General features: G+C 40.8%; 1 protein-coding gene across 5 annotated transcripts in view; it reads right to left on the reverse strand.

The window, feature by feature from the left end:
* Window positions 1-17,999, reverse strand: part of smarcd3b (SWI/SNF related, matrix associated, actin dependent regulator of chromatin, subfamily d, member 3b) — a 43,213-nt gene that overhangs the window by 21,393 nt on the left and 3,821 nt on the right. For 3 of the 5 annotated variants that reach the window (XM_044339554.1, XM_044339551.1, XM_044339550.1), the window contains exon 1: window positions 7,225-7,593. The exons of 1 other annotated variant lie outside the window; for it this stretch is intronic. In XM_044339554.1, the coding sequence (XP_044195489.1) occupies window positions 7,225-7,302 (78 nt within the window). In that variant the 5' untranslated portion in view covers window positions 7,303-7,593. Of the gene's footprint in view, window positions 1-7,224; window positions 7,594-17,999 lie in introns of those variants that run through there. One more of the 5 variants, XM_044339553.1, reaches the window with a different exon arrangement.

The following is a 17,999-nucleotide window of genomic DNA, read 5'->3' on the forward strand; positions in this document are numbered from 1 at the left end:
CCTGCAGTCCCACACTCCCGTCTTGACGCCTGGGAACAACTGGGGATCTCTCACCTGTGCTTGTCACTCCCATAGCAACAGCTGCCTCCCGCCTCTATTTTATTGTCTGAGACCGAGCAGAGGAGGCTTGTATGATAGAAAGAAATCCTTTGATTTCAACCACAACACAGACCTCCTGTATGTGAAGAACCCCGAGAACTCAAGGCCAAACACTACAGAGAAAGACTAATCCTCTAATTTAAATGTAATTACTTTAAATACATCAGTGGTGGAAAGAAATATTCAGATCCTTTACTTGAGTAAGAGTAGCAATATGACAAGTACTGCATTCAAAGTTTTATGAGCCAAATGTACTTCAAGTATCAAAAGTAAAAGTACTCTTAATGCATTATTACTAATTCATTAACATGTAAGCGACATTTTAATGTAGTGTCTTGATTTTAACTACCTCACATACTGTTGTCAAGGGTTACCAACTGGGCAAAGTGGACAACTACAATTACTTTGTGGAAATGTGATTAATTGCACATTTGTTTGGTAAAATGGATCATTAACGCACAATCCAAACTAAAAGGATTTTGGGTCTTAAAGTAGCTGCTGTGTGATTACTTTATCTTGAGGCATATCTTGAAGTAGCACATGTATTAAATTCAGTTTAAATAACTTTGATATTTGCATTTAATCAAATAACTTACTCGAGGAGTTAAAGGAAGCATGGGGGGCTGATTAGGGGCCTGCAGCTTACTTTTACCCCTTGACCCCCTAGCGGGTTAATCCAGCCCTGACAGTTGGGTGGTTTTGATGTGTAGCAGTGCATCGTATTTCATAAACTCATCACAGGCTTGTATTTAAAATCTACAAAGTACCTTGTAAATAAAGTATATAGTAGCATAAAGTAGCAAAAAATTGAAGTACTGAAGTGGCAAATTGTACTGAAATAAATGCCCTTCTTACTTATTTCACCACCGCAATTCATTAAAAGTATAAATTGATCCAGAAATATGGAGATCACTGATGGTTTCTCAGTAAATCAAACTATAAATAAGACAGAGTATGTGTCATGGTGGACATTTTAAACTGTGACAGAAGAGAGTGAGAGTGCCTCTCTATTATTCGCATCTGAACCTTGTTGTATACCAGAGCTGTGACACAAATTGGCCCAATCTTTATACAATTGTTGACAAAAAAAAAAACCACAAAAATAAATTTGTGTTTAAACAGAACGAGGACAGCTGAAGGATACAAATTTTTTTTTAAAAAAAAGAGTTTCATAACCCCAGGCAGCTACACATGTTTTCCAAACATTTCATACTGTTTGTCACTTCTAGATGCCAATCACGCCACGTACATACACATATCTGATGTGATCTTTAGACTGTCCACAAACACACACGTGGAAAAACCTCTTTAAACAGAGAGCAAACAAAGAGCAGGAAGATAAACAGCAGCAGGGAGAGCAAAAAGGAAACTAAAAGCAAGATATTAAACCGTGAGAATATAAATGCAGAAATATTTAATAACTCAAACAACATCAGAGATTGTGACAGCAAACAACAGGCTAAGACAGACGTATTATGCGCGCTGTGAAATGGTGACCAGGCAGAGATCCTGTGATAAGAAGCCTAAGCAGGCGTCGCTGTCACTCTAGCGGGGGAGTTTAGTCGGTGGGGGGCGGGGATGTCGGGGTCAGAGCAACTGAGAAGGGTCTCAAAACCGGAGAGGAGGATAAAGCAACATATGGTCCGGCGCTCCGGCTCAAATGTTGTCACCTTGTGGAGTCTTAACAGTTCTTTTTCTGTCTACTTCCTATAAACTGGACAGGACAGTAACACCCTCTTCATACATCTGCACACACACACTTTTCAGACTTTCAGCAGCCAGTCCCGCCCAGACAGCGAACGCCGCTGTTACAATCGGCTGTCTGGAGAATTTGAGCCTTTCAAGATAACAGATACACAAAAGGATAGCTGGATAATGTGTACGATGAATTTCCCCTAAAATCGAGTGGTACTCTATAATCTGACATACTGAACTGACTCCAACGCTCTGCCCGGAGCTCTACGAGCCAGCCAGCCAGCCAGCCAGCACAGCCAGCCAGCCAGCCAGCAATCGAATCTGCCATGTGGATGGATATCTGAGAAGTGTGTTGGCATCTATGGAAAGGCTGGAGGGATTTGAAGAGGCCAAACTTAACCCACACTGTACTAAACATATGAATCTGTGGGTTGTAATATGGATGGCCCCTCAAAGGCTTCATTTGGAACCCTGAAATCTATTAAAAAACCCGAAGATGAGGTTACTCGTTGGCTCGTTGACTAATTTTTTCCAGAAATCAATCCTTAATTTTTTAATGTGTGACTACATCGTTTTGGACGTAACACAAAGTAGTCTCTGTTTTTGTTATGACCAATTAGGTTTCGATATTGCTTCCAGATTTCAATATTGTGGGATAATCATAGAGATCATATTTTATATCAATGTTAATAATAATTAAATTTATTCGTCTCGGTGGAATCGTATCATGATGACATGATCATATCGTATTATTGTTTTTACAAAATTCTGACTGATCATTCCAAGACCATTTTATAAAATCAAACACTAAATTAGTCATTGGGTTTTTTTGGGGTGTTTTTCCACATGTGATGACACGTTGTCTGCTGCAAAGCATAACAGTGGAACACATTACATAGCATTGGACATAAATTTGATTATTTTACATGTCATTTTGTTAATATCAATACAGAAACAAGACTCTGCGGCTACGCTAGCAGCTCTGTGAGGTTGTGCTTAGTCACAGAAGTGCTTTAGCTAAAAGCTAACATGCTCACAATAACAAAGCTAGCATACATATGATTAGCAGGTATAATATTTACCATTCACCATCTTAATTCTGCATGTTAGCATGCTAATATTTGCTAACTAGCACTGAACACAAGGTGCAGCTGAGGCTAATGGGAATGTTATTAGTTTTGAAGGTATAAAACAAAGTATTGGTGATGATGAAGCTCAATGAAAAGTGAGAGGGTCACCAAAGTTATTACAATTCATCTTGAGCTGAACATGAACGTCTGTACTAAATTTAATGCCAATTCATCAGATATTCGGACCGAGACGATCTCTTGAGCCATGTTGCTGTCTAGCATGGCTAAAACATATTCATAATAATACTGTAATACTGATTTCAACCATATCCGTACCCCAGCCCCCATCAGGATAATTGTAGCTTATTCCTACAATCATATATGTGATGTAAACTTATCTGTCAAACAGGGCTGAGAGAGATGACTATTTATATCTTGGGACGATCTTGCTCATATTGAGCCAATTTGGGCAATGAGCAGGACTTCTTTACGGCAATTTTGAATTTTTATATTGTTTTTGTATCAATGAGATGATGTAATCTTATTTATCAGGTATTGAATTTTCTCAATAGAGTCCCCAGAAACCTTACCTTATCACTATATACATGTATATATATAATGTCATGATATAAAACTGTGATAGAGAACTTGCCCACCTCTGATATCACATGATGGGTTTTTATTCAGTTTAAATGGTCAGTTCATCCAAATTGAAAAGCAGATAGTTTTGGTTTTGTGTGCTGAAATTTTGACATGTACACCTCTGACATTTCTGCCTCCGCTCAAACACAACAGAGGTGAATAGAATTTAATTGAAACGGGCCTTTTTCTAAAACAGTGTCTCCGTTCCTCTGGATGGTCCAAAGAACTCATTGAGCACAGTTTTTATGGAAAATATTTCTTTGGTAGATAGTAGCTTCAATGAAAACTGATCAAGGCAAGGTTTGTGAATTATCCAGAGTAACCAAGGCATTGTGTTTGGAAAGACAAGTGGCTTTTAAATCTTTTAAATTCATCTTTTCAGCGGTGTTGCCACCACAATACTGAAAATTCCAGTCGCCTCCACTGTACTGGAACGCTGGGAGCAGAAATATCATAGATGTCCAAACCCGGGCAAAGAAAATCAACACTACAGTATCTGCACTGTGAGATACCACTAGAGTTAAGTGAAAAAGTATGTTTTTTATCATTTGGGTGAACCAACAATTTAACCCTTACATGCTGTTCAAGTCAAATTTGACCTGTTTTTACATTTGAGAGCCATAAAAACACCCTAAAGATCATCCTTTTAGCCTGAAATGTTATGATGTGACCCAGAATATACAAAAATTTAAATATTTTAAACTATTTTTGTACAGCTGATACACATTTTTGTACTTAGAGAGTGTTCTGGGCTCAAAAACTTTAAAAATCCCCATTAAAAATATGTTGTTGCATTCAATAACATTCATTGAAATCATTACGGCTGTTATGTTCTCCTGTTTTATGTAAGATAGAACCATAATATTGTGATTTTAGTTTTTTTTTCTCTATAAATGAGTAGTGTAAAACCTAAAAACACACTGTCTCAGCTCTCTGAAAGCTGAATTAAGGATTATTCACATTAATTCATATTTGTGAATGAAAAATAAATTTGTGAATCAGAAGTTTTGGTATCAGGAGATACTGTGAAGTGTCAGAATGTGAAGATTATGTGAGGGTTAAACAAGTTGAGATGTCTGAGGAAAGGTGGTGGTCTGAGATCTTTTACTCTCTTTCACAAACACAACTTATAGATGACGAAGCTAGAGTCCGTCATACTATGTTTCAGCGCATCGGAGTTTCCGATGCAAAGCGCTGGAAGGCTCCTCTCATCACCAGCAGCAGAGGGACATGAGACAGATAACGAGAGAGAAAGAAGAAGAGACCTAAGTCAGGCCTTCAGCCCACCCATCAGTCCTAGAACCAGACCTCGGCCGAACACTCTCCCCCCACAACACACACACACACACACACTGCTGGGAGGCAGGAACACTACGACCTTCGGTAACCACAACAATGTTAGCATATACTGTATTTAAATATATATTTTTTATGTGTAAATGCATCTGTACATGTACGTCTAAAAGCTCTAAGTTGGCTCCGTTTCATGAAGGGGGGGGGGAAGGAAACGTCATCTGTTGCCACAAGCTAAAAAACTGCACTGAATCATCCCCGTATCCCATAGTATAAATATTTCTTCATTCTGCAGTATACACAACGAGGAACCTGCCGCAACTATTATAACAAGACTTTTCCATCTTAAAATCTGGGGGAGAGAGAACGAGGAGAGAGGGGAGAGGCAGGCATGAGAGAAAATAAGCAGAGGGAAATATTTGGCTTGGAGCAGCCAGAGCCTCATCAAGGTTAATTGGTCTGTTGAGAGGACACACTCATCTGGCTCATCAATCACCTGGTCCATTGTTGCCTAAAGTCTGTCTCTCTGCGTCGGGTGGATGTAGCCGAGCACCAAAGACTCTGTAATGACCGCTCCTGTCAAAGAGACAATACCTCATCTTGTTTCAGTATATAAATCTACCTGGTGGCACTACGCCCAACATCAGCACCCATTAAAATGGAGTTAAGTCTCAAACCAGAACTTAGTCGAGCGAGTTCTGTGATTTTTTTCTTATTTTTTTAGAAATGACTTAAATATAAAGGTTTATAAAGGTCGCCACACAAATACCGTGAAGTCTGTTTGACCTTCCTGATGAACTTAGAGAGTGATACTGAGTTTCCGGATGCTGCGCAAAGGTTTTCAGAATGAGATGTACATTTATGAGGAAAGAATTTGGTCCGTTAAGATCATTTTCTTGATTATTTGATTAATAATTTGCTCTATAAAACGTCACAATTTCCCAAATCCCAAGCTGACATATTAAAACGGGTTGTCCAAAGTCTAAAACCCAGACAGGACACGACATACTCACATGTGAGAAGCCACAGCCAAAGACTTTTTTTTAGTATTTTAGCACCAAAAAATGACTCAACCAAGCAATTAATCGACTAATCGTCTCAGCTCTAGAAATATTTATCTAGAAACACTCTTCAACGCAGGTGTCGGGGCCTAAAAAGCAGTTGAGAGATTAATCTGAGTGGTCACCAGGTGATTTTTGGGGGTTGAAAATAATAAAAACTGGATTCTGCTGCACAAAATTATTATTTTTCTTGTACTATGTTTTTTTTTTTACACCTTCAGGGATGTAAAAAGTATTCAAATGAGGGGCATCGCGGTGGACTAGGGGTTTAAGGCACCAATCAAGAGCCACAACGTCCAGGGTGTTTTTGTCGCATGTCATTCCTCATCTCTCTCTCTCAGCTTATTTTCTGTCATCTCTGTAATAAAATAACAAAATACCCCCCAAAAATACTTAACTGAGAAGGGACTCGTGGACATGCGACCTGTGATGAGGGGTCACAGGCTTCATATTAAGGGGTAAAACACGCCATAAATGACCAGTTTATTCACACGCTTGAGTCAGTTTAGCTATCAAAGTCACATCCGTTCAAACTTTCAACAACAAAGTATAAGTGACCGGACTTTTACAGCCTGAATCCGCTAATTCATTCAGCTCATTGGCAAAACAAACCGCCACTGTACTCCATGTTCTGTTATTAATGTGCAGCACTGTACGAGGCTTATGGTAATAGTTGCCTAACCTCTAACCATAAGCAACACTTGACTTGACATTTCACGCTAGCTTCACATGAATGGACTGATTGTTCTGCATGATTTCCAGGATTGGCCGCCTGCTTTGTCTCGTGACCTTACAGGTTCAAATCCCTCCACCAACCAATAACACGCTGCCTGGAAGGCTGCTCTGTGTGTGTTGTTTTGAGTGGACTCGTCATTTCCCCCGTTCTCTCTCTGTGACTCCCAGGGAAGCATGCTCAGTGAGCTCCTCCGTTAGCCGAAGGGGGAGCTGGCTGCTTTTTCGCCGCTTCTCTTCTGCTGCTGCTGCTGCTTGCTTGCTTGCTTGCTGCTGCTTTAGCTTCTACATCTACAATTATCCATTTCTGTGTTTGAAATCCTTGCTGCTACCCATCCTTCCCCTGCTCAGCTCCATCCATCCATGCTGCTCCACTTCTTGTTCTTTCAAGCCATCTCCTAACAGGCTGGAATCCAGGGGGCTGGAAATAACCTTCACATGGCCAGCTTACCCAGCTATCTCTCACACACAGACTGCTGCTGCTGCTGCTGCGCCGACTCATGCACACACACACACACACACACACACACATACACACACACACTTGAGCAGCAGTTGCACACACAGACGCGCACACAGATGCATGCCAGAGCCCAGCTCCCTTCACGGGAATGACGGACAGCGCCACTCACCACTCCATGGACCAGGAACTCAAACAGTTTGCTCTTGGTGGCTTTCCTGGCTCCCCCCGCCGTCTCCTCCGTAGCCATTTGCTCAGTCCCCTCCGTTCACCCTGCTATGTCTCCCCTCTCCTTCTTTTGTCTTTCCCTCTCCCTTCACCCAGCCTCCTGTTCCCCTCCCCTGCTCCACTTTCCTTCTCTTTGTGCTCTCCTTTTCAGCACTGCCTGTCCCTGACTCTCCTTCTCTCTCTCTCTCTCTCTCTCTCTCTCTCTCTCTTCCCTCCCTCTCCCACTATTTTGAATGTGCAGCAGCCCTGCCGAGTCTCTCACTGTGTCTAGCTCACTTTTTAGTTGAGCTGCCTTTCAGGAGCCCGGCACGTCCCTTGGTTGGGGTGGTGGTGGTGGTGGTGGTGGTGTGTGTGTGTGTGTGAGGGGGGGGTAGGGGGGGGGAGAGCTGTGCGGGGGTCTGGCAAGGGGGTTTCAGCCAGCCCACCCTGCCTCTCCCCCGCACAGCTGTTGCATTCCATTGGAAGATAAGGGCATGCAGCGTGGTGAGGCTGCCGTTTGGTCTAAACAGGGGCTGGGGAGGTTAGGATCAGTAAGTCCTTCCTCTGCTGCAGTTTCCCCCCGCTGACCAACCCAGAGGCCACGGTCAGCACACACAGAGCTCCGCGTCTGGGCTCATTCTCAAAAAAGGACATTGGGCTCTTAAAGGGGCCACGCTGCATATCATTAATAGGGGGGGGGGACCAGCACGAAAGTAGCACTTTTCAGATAAACGTCATTTTAAATAGATAAAGTTACAGACAGGAACTAATTTTCGTCGTGACCAACAACTCACACGTGTGTTCAATCATTACGTGGTGCTATTATAAAAAATGTGGAATGACTTCAGTATGATTTGACTTTGAATGGAAGTTGCGTGTTGTTACTTTCAACCCCATCAGTCGGGATGAAAATAACACAACAGTATGAACTTGAATTGTTTATATTATTCTTGTTTTTATTAGAAATGTCTGACAATGTCCTTGTTAATATGTAACTGCAATAATATTAAGTCCTTTATCTTAATAAAAAAATCATTGAAATTCATTTTTAGAACATAGATGATGACATTTAGACATATAAAGATCAGCCCATTCCTGCTTCGAAGCATATCAAGTTATTTACAGTTAAATATAATTTATTTTAAGCTCGTTGTTACTGTCGAGGGACGACAGAAACAGCTGTTACAAATTGACCCGACGATGACTCCTGACAGTTAAACCCGACTTGCTTCTATACTGAAAAACTCTGACATGGCAAACTTCAGGATTTGTAAAAATACAAAATAATCTGTCAAATGATCACCACGACAACACATGAAACAATAAAATCACAACAAAAAAAATGTACCGCTTGAGTGAATTTACTTACTTTGGTTGAAAACAGTTTTTTGGGTAAAACTTTGTGAAAGTTTGACGTATCCACATGATTTTTCACAGTTCTGTTATGTGTTGCTTGCTATACATGCTGACACAATTAGACATATCATATTTATACGAGCTCAGAGAAAATCACCATGTTATTTTTGTCCGGTGTTACTTTCGACCTGGTTTTCCCCTACATGTGTACACAGAAACAAACTGCCATATATAAGGGAGTTATGACATGATGATGATGACGATGATGATGATTCACAACTGGAAGCAAAGCCACTAAAAGTCAGGCAAATTATATCGGGCCCTTTGAGTGCAAAGCATTCCTCACAATAGGCGAGCTAATGTGCTCTAAAGCCACTTCACAAAAGGAGAAGGCCACGTCAAGAGCACCTTCATTTCCTGTGTTTCAGTGCTGGCCTTTGTCAGGAGTGCATTCATAGGTTACGAGTATTTCCTCCACTCGCCTCATTAGCTTTACCTTTCACCCACTAGTCGGCCCAGAGGCTACATTCAGGCTGCGAGTCCTGCACGGCTACAGTGTAATGGCAAACAAACAGGCTGGTCGGCACAGCAAGGTGACTGTGTGACTCTGACGCTTTTTTTTACCCTGCTCAGTCTTGTAGAAATAATATTTTGAATATCTTTGACCAACCAACAGTATCTAAACTGATAATGAAGTTCTACAAACACCCGGTTTCACCCAAAACAAAAGACACTATAAAGTAATGAATGATTTCTACTCTTAAAGTGATTTTTTAAGATTCAGATTAGGCTTTAAGAGCAATGAATGTGTTTTCTGTAAAGGTGATATTGAAACAACAGACATCTCTTTGTTTCATGCTCTCGTACACAGTTATTCTGGAGACAAATCGCGGAATAGTTAAGTAGCAAAACCACAGCGATGCCTGTTATAGATCATAATAATATTCATTTTGGTGTATTATTAGAAGACAAAATATAAGATCTAAAGGTCAATGTTTTACTAATGTTTTACTTATTCTAGGAAATTCTTTATTCATAAGGCTAAATTTATAAAGACCCCACCCATCTTCACGTGCTACTGTAATGAAACATAACTATATTAAGTCCCTGAAATGAATGAAAATCTTTGTGTTACTAGAAAATGATCTGACCAGTGGAATCTCTTAAAAACTAACAATCGCTTAGTCAATGTTTTTATTTATGATTTATTTATTTTATTGTTATTTTATGTTTTATTCTGCCTGTCTGTGTAAATGCTTTATGTCTCATGTGGTGTCTGTTCATTCTAGATGATGAAATTTTTATTTTATGATTGTCTTACTGCTTATGTCCTTTATGTCAAAATAAAAGTTCTCCTCAGGTCTGCTGAGGTCAAAAACAAAACAAAAAGGTGACTGTGTTGCTTGACACATGTAATTAGGCTCTGTTGTGATTTCTCGCAGGCTGCTTTCTCAAAGCTTTTCTTTCAAAATGCAGAAGACTGAAAGCCCTGGAAAAATGTGGAAAAAGCAGATCATCCCTTCAAGGACAGGAGGATGTGCTGGGAGAAATAAAGAAAGGACTTATTGAGGCACAGTGGAAGCATTTGTGTGTGTGTGTTGTGATTTCTGGGTTGTGATGCGACATGCCGTCTCACACTCCAATTACGCACGAGCCCGAGCTTCGCCTGTCGCCACACAGGTCATTACTCTGACTAAAAACCACGCCACGTTGAAGATTACGACTCTTTCATGTCTCTGTGCCTCTACCTCCTTCTTCTCCAGCCCTCTTTTCTCCCTCCCTTCTTCTCACAGCCGTCAGATCAGGGAGAGAGAAAATATTCATGAGGTTATTTGAATGACAAAGGAGGTGAAGTGGGGCAGATTCAAAGGGGGCTTGGCTTATGACACATGATGGCAAATTGTCACTGTTATTGTTTCCTCTTCCTCTGTTGTGCAGGTGTGAAAGCGGCAGAAAAGTGTCGAATCAGGTGTCAAAGTAGAAAGAAAATTACCCTCAACAGTTTTAACAGATGGAGAATATATTTAATGCAAAAAGGCACCAAAAGGAGCAAACGTGTCCTCCGGTTATCTTCAGATTTTGACGAGTGTGTTTCTTAACAGATGGCCCAAGGAATATATGTTGAAGAAAACTCTGCAGATATTATCATTATTGTATGGACAGATGGTAAGTGGGCCTGTGACCTCTAAGCTAGAGGTCACGACCTTCTGGAGGATGCAACGTCCCTCAGAGGGAGGACTCAAGCTTTCTTTTTTAAGAAGGAAATTGAATACATATTCCTCATTACACACGTGATATAAACATATGTAGGATATGGAAACAATCCAATGATTTCAGTGTATGTCCTTCAAACTTCCTTCACACCCTTGATTATTGGAATCGACTTATCGATAGGCAAACGTTGGCCCTCCCATGTGTTGCTGGCAGCTTGTAGCATTAGCCTGCTCGCTGGTGACACTTGCTGTTGAGATGAGCGCACTGCAGCTGTCATTTATTCACTACGGAGGAACCCAAACCTCACTGTAAAATCTCTTCCTGCTGCCTTAATCCAGCTGTGATCTCTCGCTGCAGTCAAAAACTGCTACAATATCACTCCACGATGATGCTATGTGTTAGATTAACCTTGAATTACATAACAAATGTCACGGGCTTTAAATTTATTAGTCACACACACACACTAACACACACACACACGCACACACACACGGTGCGCGTCTCGATTTCCCGCAAGGTCAAGAGCTCAACACGCGGAGCTTATCCATGCAGATTCAGAGATTGTGCCGATCTCCCGTTTCTCCAGCAACAGCACGTGGGCGTTCAACGATAACAAAGAGATCCAGCAGCTCCGGCGATGCAAAAGAGACCATTGAGCGCAGGAGTACCCCCTGCCGGACCCCCGCCGTCTCCCTCACCAAAGCCAGTCAGTCTCACCAAATGGTAATGTCCCAGTGTGTAGCAGACAGGGGGGTAAAGGGGGGCTAACAGGGGGTAAGGGAGCAGCAGTAGTATTATTGATGACCAACAGAGGGAGCAAACAGCCAGGCGGGCAGAGAGGGAGGGAGGAAGGTGTTGACTGTTTGAATGGAAGGCAGGATCCATGTTCAGGGACTGGTTGCACTGGGAATAAATAGACAAAAATGGCAACCACGTGGCCACAGGGTACAGTAAAAATAACATTTAAAGATTTAATGGCTGAGTTATTTCAGTAGGAGCCAAATTCTAATCACTGGTTTCATTTTTTTAAGCATCTTCCAGTGTGTTTTTTTCCAACAGCTTCACTTCCTTATTTGGCCACAAGAGGGAGATACAGAGAGCGCGCACACACACACACACACACACACACACACACACACACACACACACACACACACACACACACACACACACACACACACTAAGAGACATGCTAAATAAAGTCTGTTTTCTATCCTGCAACACAGGGCTGCATCATCTGTTTACAGTGTATAAGCAGCAGTATTCAACCAGGAAGTGACATGATTTAAGAAATAAGAAAGAGAATAATAATCTCTAATTTTCTTATTTACTGAATAAATGCCGGATACTTTCACCTCTTCAAGCCTCTATAAAATATTCACAGATTTTCACAACCTCATTCATTTTCATTATGCAGGGTCGTTGGCTCATTTTGAGGGCTGCGTGTTAGAAATAGCTGCTGTAAGAATTCAATTAAAGATCCCAAATTGGCAGAAATATCATAATAAATTCTCTGTACAACCGCTAAAGTTGTAGTTTATATTTTCAGTGTATATTTTTTTTCAAAATAACACAATATGCAGTTTATTATTGGTAAAAAAAAAAAGAGAGCTTGGTTTAGTATAATGTGTATAATTGCTTCTCTCTTCTGTAGCTGATGCCGCTGTGCAACAACAATAGGCTGAGCTGAATAAAAAGAAAGAAAAAGAAATCCATACTGTGATGGTCGAGGCTTCTGTCTGCAACCTCTTAACAATTAGCCTGACACAGGAAGAAAAAAAAAAAAAAAAGCAAGAAACAGAAGAGTATACAAAGAATAAAAGCATATAGCAGCGCTGACGTATAGCGTGCCGTTCCCAGTGGCAAAGTTTACATTCCAGAAACCACAAACCTGCCCTCGTCAACATTATTGTCACAGACAGATGGGGTGCGCTAGGGGGGGAATATGGACTGTACCGAGGGCAAGGAATAAAGTCGGATTCCCTCCCACTGCTGGGCCCCTCTCTTTTCTCTTTCTTCAGTTTAAGAGCTGCACACAAAAACCAAGCTCAAGCTGCTTAAAGGCCGGAGCTCTCGGAAAGCTACTCAATGGCCATCAGCCACCATCAAAGGGACTGTACAAAAGCACCCAGACCTGCACCTTCACTGAGGGGGATTAAGGAGAAGTACATTTCAGGGCCGATTTTTTCGAGAAGCTGGGCATATGTAATGAAGAGGAACCCGCGGAGAAAGAGAAGTCTCCCATGACGGCTGGGAATAATAGGGCATCTGCTGATATTCTGCGATCAAAGTGATTTGACACAATATACTGCGAGGAAAGCGGGCTGCACAAAGCGACGGCGCTCCTGTGGATATTTTTGTTCCGAACTATGTTAAGCACCTAACCTACGAAGCTGCAGATAAGGAGTTTAGGGTCGACCTTGGATTTCAAGGCTTGTTTGGGACAAAGCATCTTTATCCAGACGACGTTTATGGTCGAGCTCCCTGGCAGCGCCCGTCGCCCTAAAAAAGGAGGCATTGTGGGAGCAGATAAGACTGAGCAACTGTAATGAGCTGAGTTTCCCCGCAGCAGCAGCAGCAGCAGCAGCAGCAGCGACACCGGAACAACCCCAGAAGCATTACCTGCTTGAGGGCATTTCCTGTTTGTTGTAGCCATGACAACGGGATAATCTGCCTCGCGTCCAAAGCTAACAGCCAATCCGGTGGGAGCGACTTAAAAAACTGGAGCAGCAGCTGGTGAACAGAGAGAGATGCAGGAACTATTCCAGAGTTTAAACTGTAAAACTAAAAGAGAAATGCTTATTTTAGAGGTGGAAAAGGCTTCAGTGAGCGGTGTTACTCACAGCGCTAAGATCAGCGGGGTCAGCTTTGACACAAACACACAGTGAAAAACAGTCAGTGAACCCAGCTACTATGTAAAATTCCACGGGATGAAAAATAAACCTGGCAGGATACTCTCAATAATTCCTCCACTACAAACTCTCCCCTCACAACCCCCCTTCCCCACCACCACCCCTTCGCCCCCTCCTCCTTCCTCTTTCCTACTCTGTATCCAAGCGAAGTATTAGCCCTGATCTTTCAGCACCACTCTGCCCAGGCAGGATGGGAGATAGAGCCGACAGAACGAGGGCAAGATTGGTATGTGCGAGGGCCATATCGAGACGACAACTCCAAATCCAAAGAGATGAAAATCAGACACGGAGAGGCACAGAAGAGGAGGCTGAGAGGTGGCCTGAAAAAAAAAAAAAAACGACTGCTGCCATATTTGCACTGTGAATTTAACACAGCACATAAAAGGACCCGCTCGATGAATGAATGAGGGAATGAATTTTCATGTCAAAACGTCACCCGACAGACACCATCCGAGCAGCAATTAGACAAATGAAGTGAATAGAAACTGTTTATGCACAGTCGAATAAATATAATACAGTGTTGTTCATTATATGAGGGTTTAATTCTAGTTTTTCTGGTTGGATTATTTAAAACAAACATAAGTTGTGCTTTAAAATAGGATAAATTGGATAGGATTAAAATAGATAACAGATTTTATTTGTAGAGCTCGGCAGAGGAGGAAGAGTTCTTTGTTTGCAGTCTAATGTTAAGTGCAATGACTAATGTTTCATCACTGTAATGGCATTTTTAGTGTCTTATATGTCTTGTAAGTCCACATGATGTTATGATATGTTACTACAAGATACAACAAAAAGAAAAAATGTCCTTGGATTTGCTAATAAAGTGCAAAAAAACATGAATTTCAAATAATCATTTTAGCTCATCTTCGCACTGAACTGTTCCTTTAAAGAATTTCACACACAGGATGTGGTTTAAATTAAAAAAAAGACAAATAAAATCGACTTTCAGTTTCACCAGGATCACAATAACCACACTAACGCTCTTCCTCTAATCCGACAGTACCTGTCCCTATACATACAGACAGACTTTAAGACACCAACTGTGCACACGGTGAAATCTGATTCATCTATTTGTGGATAACCGGAAAATTAATCTGCAACTATTTTTATAATCCATTAATCAGTTTGGCAAATTTTCAAGGAAAATGAAACATCCCAGCTTCTCAAAATGTGCAGATTTGCTGCTTTTCTTGTCTTATGTGATAGTAAATTTTAATATCTTTAGGTTTTGGGGTGATGATCAGATCTTCATTTCTGGCTTGTTGAAACGATTTTCTGACATTTTATAGACAATTAACAGAGTAATTGCAAAAAATAACCAGCAGATTAAGTGAAAATTCAAATTATTGTTGGTTGCAGACATAAAACATACTGTTCACATGCATGCTTCTGTATCAGACAGAGATAGTGATACAGACATTCATAAAAACCTGATCCAGATCAGTAAAGAAACAACTTTCATCAATATCTTTAAAATTATTTTGCTGTTGTACGCTGTTTTTATAAAAGCTTTTGACATTTATTTACAAGTCTCAGCTCTGCCATCAACATATAACTAATGTTCGACGCTCTACATCAGAGTATGCTGCAGTATTGAGTGTTAACATCTAAATGAGTCGACCAGCTGCTCGGTGAACTGTAGCGCAATTAGGACCCAGACGGTTTGTCTCAGGGCGCAGAATCTCATTAGACAACTATACATTATAAATGGGAGTAATATACAACTGGAAAAAAAACCCACAACTAGTGCTTTAGGTAAGATCCCAGTGATTAAAAAACGCTGTTATAATCTGTTGGTAGGCAGGGCGGCAGCCATGTGTAATTAGGTTACAAAGCGCTCTATTTAAAACCATAAAGATCTATAATCTCACTGTGGAAATGACACAGTGAAGGTTAGAGGGAACATGTGCGGATAGTTTTTATAGCTTGGGGACTGTGTTGCATTTATCTGCAGTATTGAGGCAATAAATATGCTACATGCCTGAGATGCACCTCTGTGTGCAGCACAGTCTGCTGTATTTTGCACTGTGACATGTCAAACACTGCATAGCTGTAATGCAGTTTTAGAGATATTAACATATTAGTATTGGTGAGAAATGATACTTAACTTTTATAATATTTACTAGGGGTGCAACTAATGGTTATTTCTATGAAAATAGTGGAAAAACACCAGTCACATTTGTCACATTTTCTCTCAGTAACAGTCCAAAACTCAAGGATATTTAATTTAATATCATAAAAGACAAAGAAAAGCAGCAAATCTTCACACTTTAGAAGCTGAAACCAGCATTTTTTTTGTCATTTTTGCTTAAAAAAATATGATTGATGCTATTATGAAAATGGTTTCCGATAAATTTTCTGCAGATTAGATATTCAAAGTATGGATTACCGGTGATTGTTTCAACTCTAATATTTAGTGAAATCTATGACATTCATAAGTTTTACTGTAAGCTCATTTGTTTCCGGGGTAACAAACAGCCATTGAGGCAGCACATTCCTAACCAGCCAAAAAAGGAAGTGCTCCATTGTCCATTTATCCCTACAAATAACACAAAACACAAAGCCAGGGAGTATTTAATTGGGTGACCTGCTATTTAGGAAACAAAGCCAAACGTGTACGGCTTCCAGTCTGTTGAATCACCGCTGGTGGAGAAATTAAGTGTGAAAAAATAAAGTTTGACGAACTCCAGAGCTGAAACAGTACTCTCACTACAACACTGATTAACCTTGATGAGACTTCCAAACTAAATTTTCAAACATCACTGAGCAGAGTGGGTGACTGGGGTGTGTATAAGTGTTTGAGTGTGTGAGTGTGTGTGTGAGTGTGTGTGTGAGTGAGGGGGGATCCTGTGCAGCTTTCCTTAAAAAGCCAGGTCAAGCATTCAGCAGACTGTAAAAGGAGCTGATCCTCTGATCCGCTACCAGACCTCAGGAGCTGTGACGGTACCTTGCATACTAATGGGACTGTTCTCCTTTTCTTTCTACTGAAGGGAATATCTGTGCCAGCAGCTGGGTCAGGGAAGACTGCAGTTTGAAATTCAGCTATTTTAGTCCTATTTTTCTAGAGAGAGTGCGCCTGAAAAAAGCATCTCGTTATTCATGCCTCTTTCTATTTAAAAAAAAAAAAAAAGATAACCAATTAACAAGTAGCACAATCGCCTCCTGAACAGGCTTCAATGCAAGATAAAACTGAACAGAGAGTAAAAGCAGAAGAGGTGGCACATTCCTGAACCATCATGCATGGAAATTTAATGTACATCCTGTCTGGAAAATGTCTTTGCACACAGCTAATATGAACTGAATCACTTCTGAAAGGCTAAATGTATGGAAAGAGTGGTTATGTAATATTCTTTGTTGACTAATTGCACCCAAATCAGCAATTAAAGTGCTCTTTGGAATTAGCAAGCAGCTGAGTCACCAAGTCCTCTATAACTCGACGGTTCTGCACATGAAACCCGAGCAGGGAGAGAGAAAGAGAGGCGAGAGACCAGAGAAACCTGTAAAATGTGCAATAAATTCAGTGGCAACACATTTACAGTTACTGTACGCAGATGAACGCCCTCAAAAAAACAAAAACATTTAAAAAAAAAACACATGCTGACTGAAAGTTTTCAACACTCTTAAACTCCTCTAAGCTTTTAGGTTTTACTGAGCTGCCATCTGCACCGTGGGAGTAAGAATGTGATGATGGAAGAAACAAAATATTGTCACAAAAACCTATTTTTCTAGCTAATGTGATTAAGTAAAAATGTAAAGGGGATCAACTAAAAGTGTTGCGAATCCTTGGTAAGCAGATATCATAAAATAACTGTCATTAAATACTGCATGTATTTCATGAGCAGGCTAAATATAAAATGTTAATGCCCAATATTCAATTTTTAAAGCCATGCTCATATCTGTACAGTAAATATGAAGCTATACAGCCAGCAGCCAGTTAGCTTAGTTTAGCACAAAGGCTGAAAACAGGTGGGGGGTGAGAGGGCAGCTAGCCAGGCTCTGTCCAAAGGTAACAACAATCTGCCTACCGCACCGCTAAAACTCACAAATTGACACGTTATATCTTGTTTGTTTAATCAATACAAAAGCTAAAGTGCACAAAACAACACATTGTGGTTTTTACGGGGAGATATGTGACAGACTATTTCTAGGTCACTGCACCCAGTTAGGCCAGCTGTTTCTGCTTTGTTTCCAATCTTTATGCTAAGCTAAGCTAATGGGCTGCTAGTTGTAGCATCATAGTTAAGACTACACTCAAGAG

The sequence above is a fragment of the Thunnus albacares genome, chromosome 21 (assembly GCF_914725855.1).
Source record: "Thunnus albacares chromosome 21, fThuAlb1.1, whole genome shotgun sequence".
Taxonomy (NCBI): Eukaryota; Metazoa; Chordata; class Actinopteri; order Scombriformes; family Scombridae; genus Thunnus; species Thunnus albacares.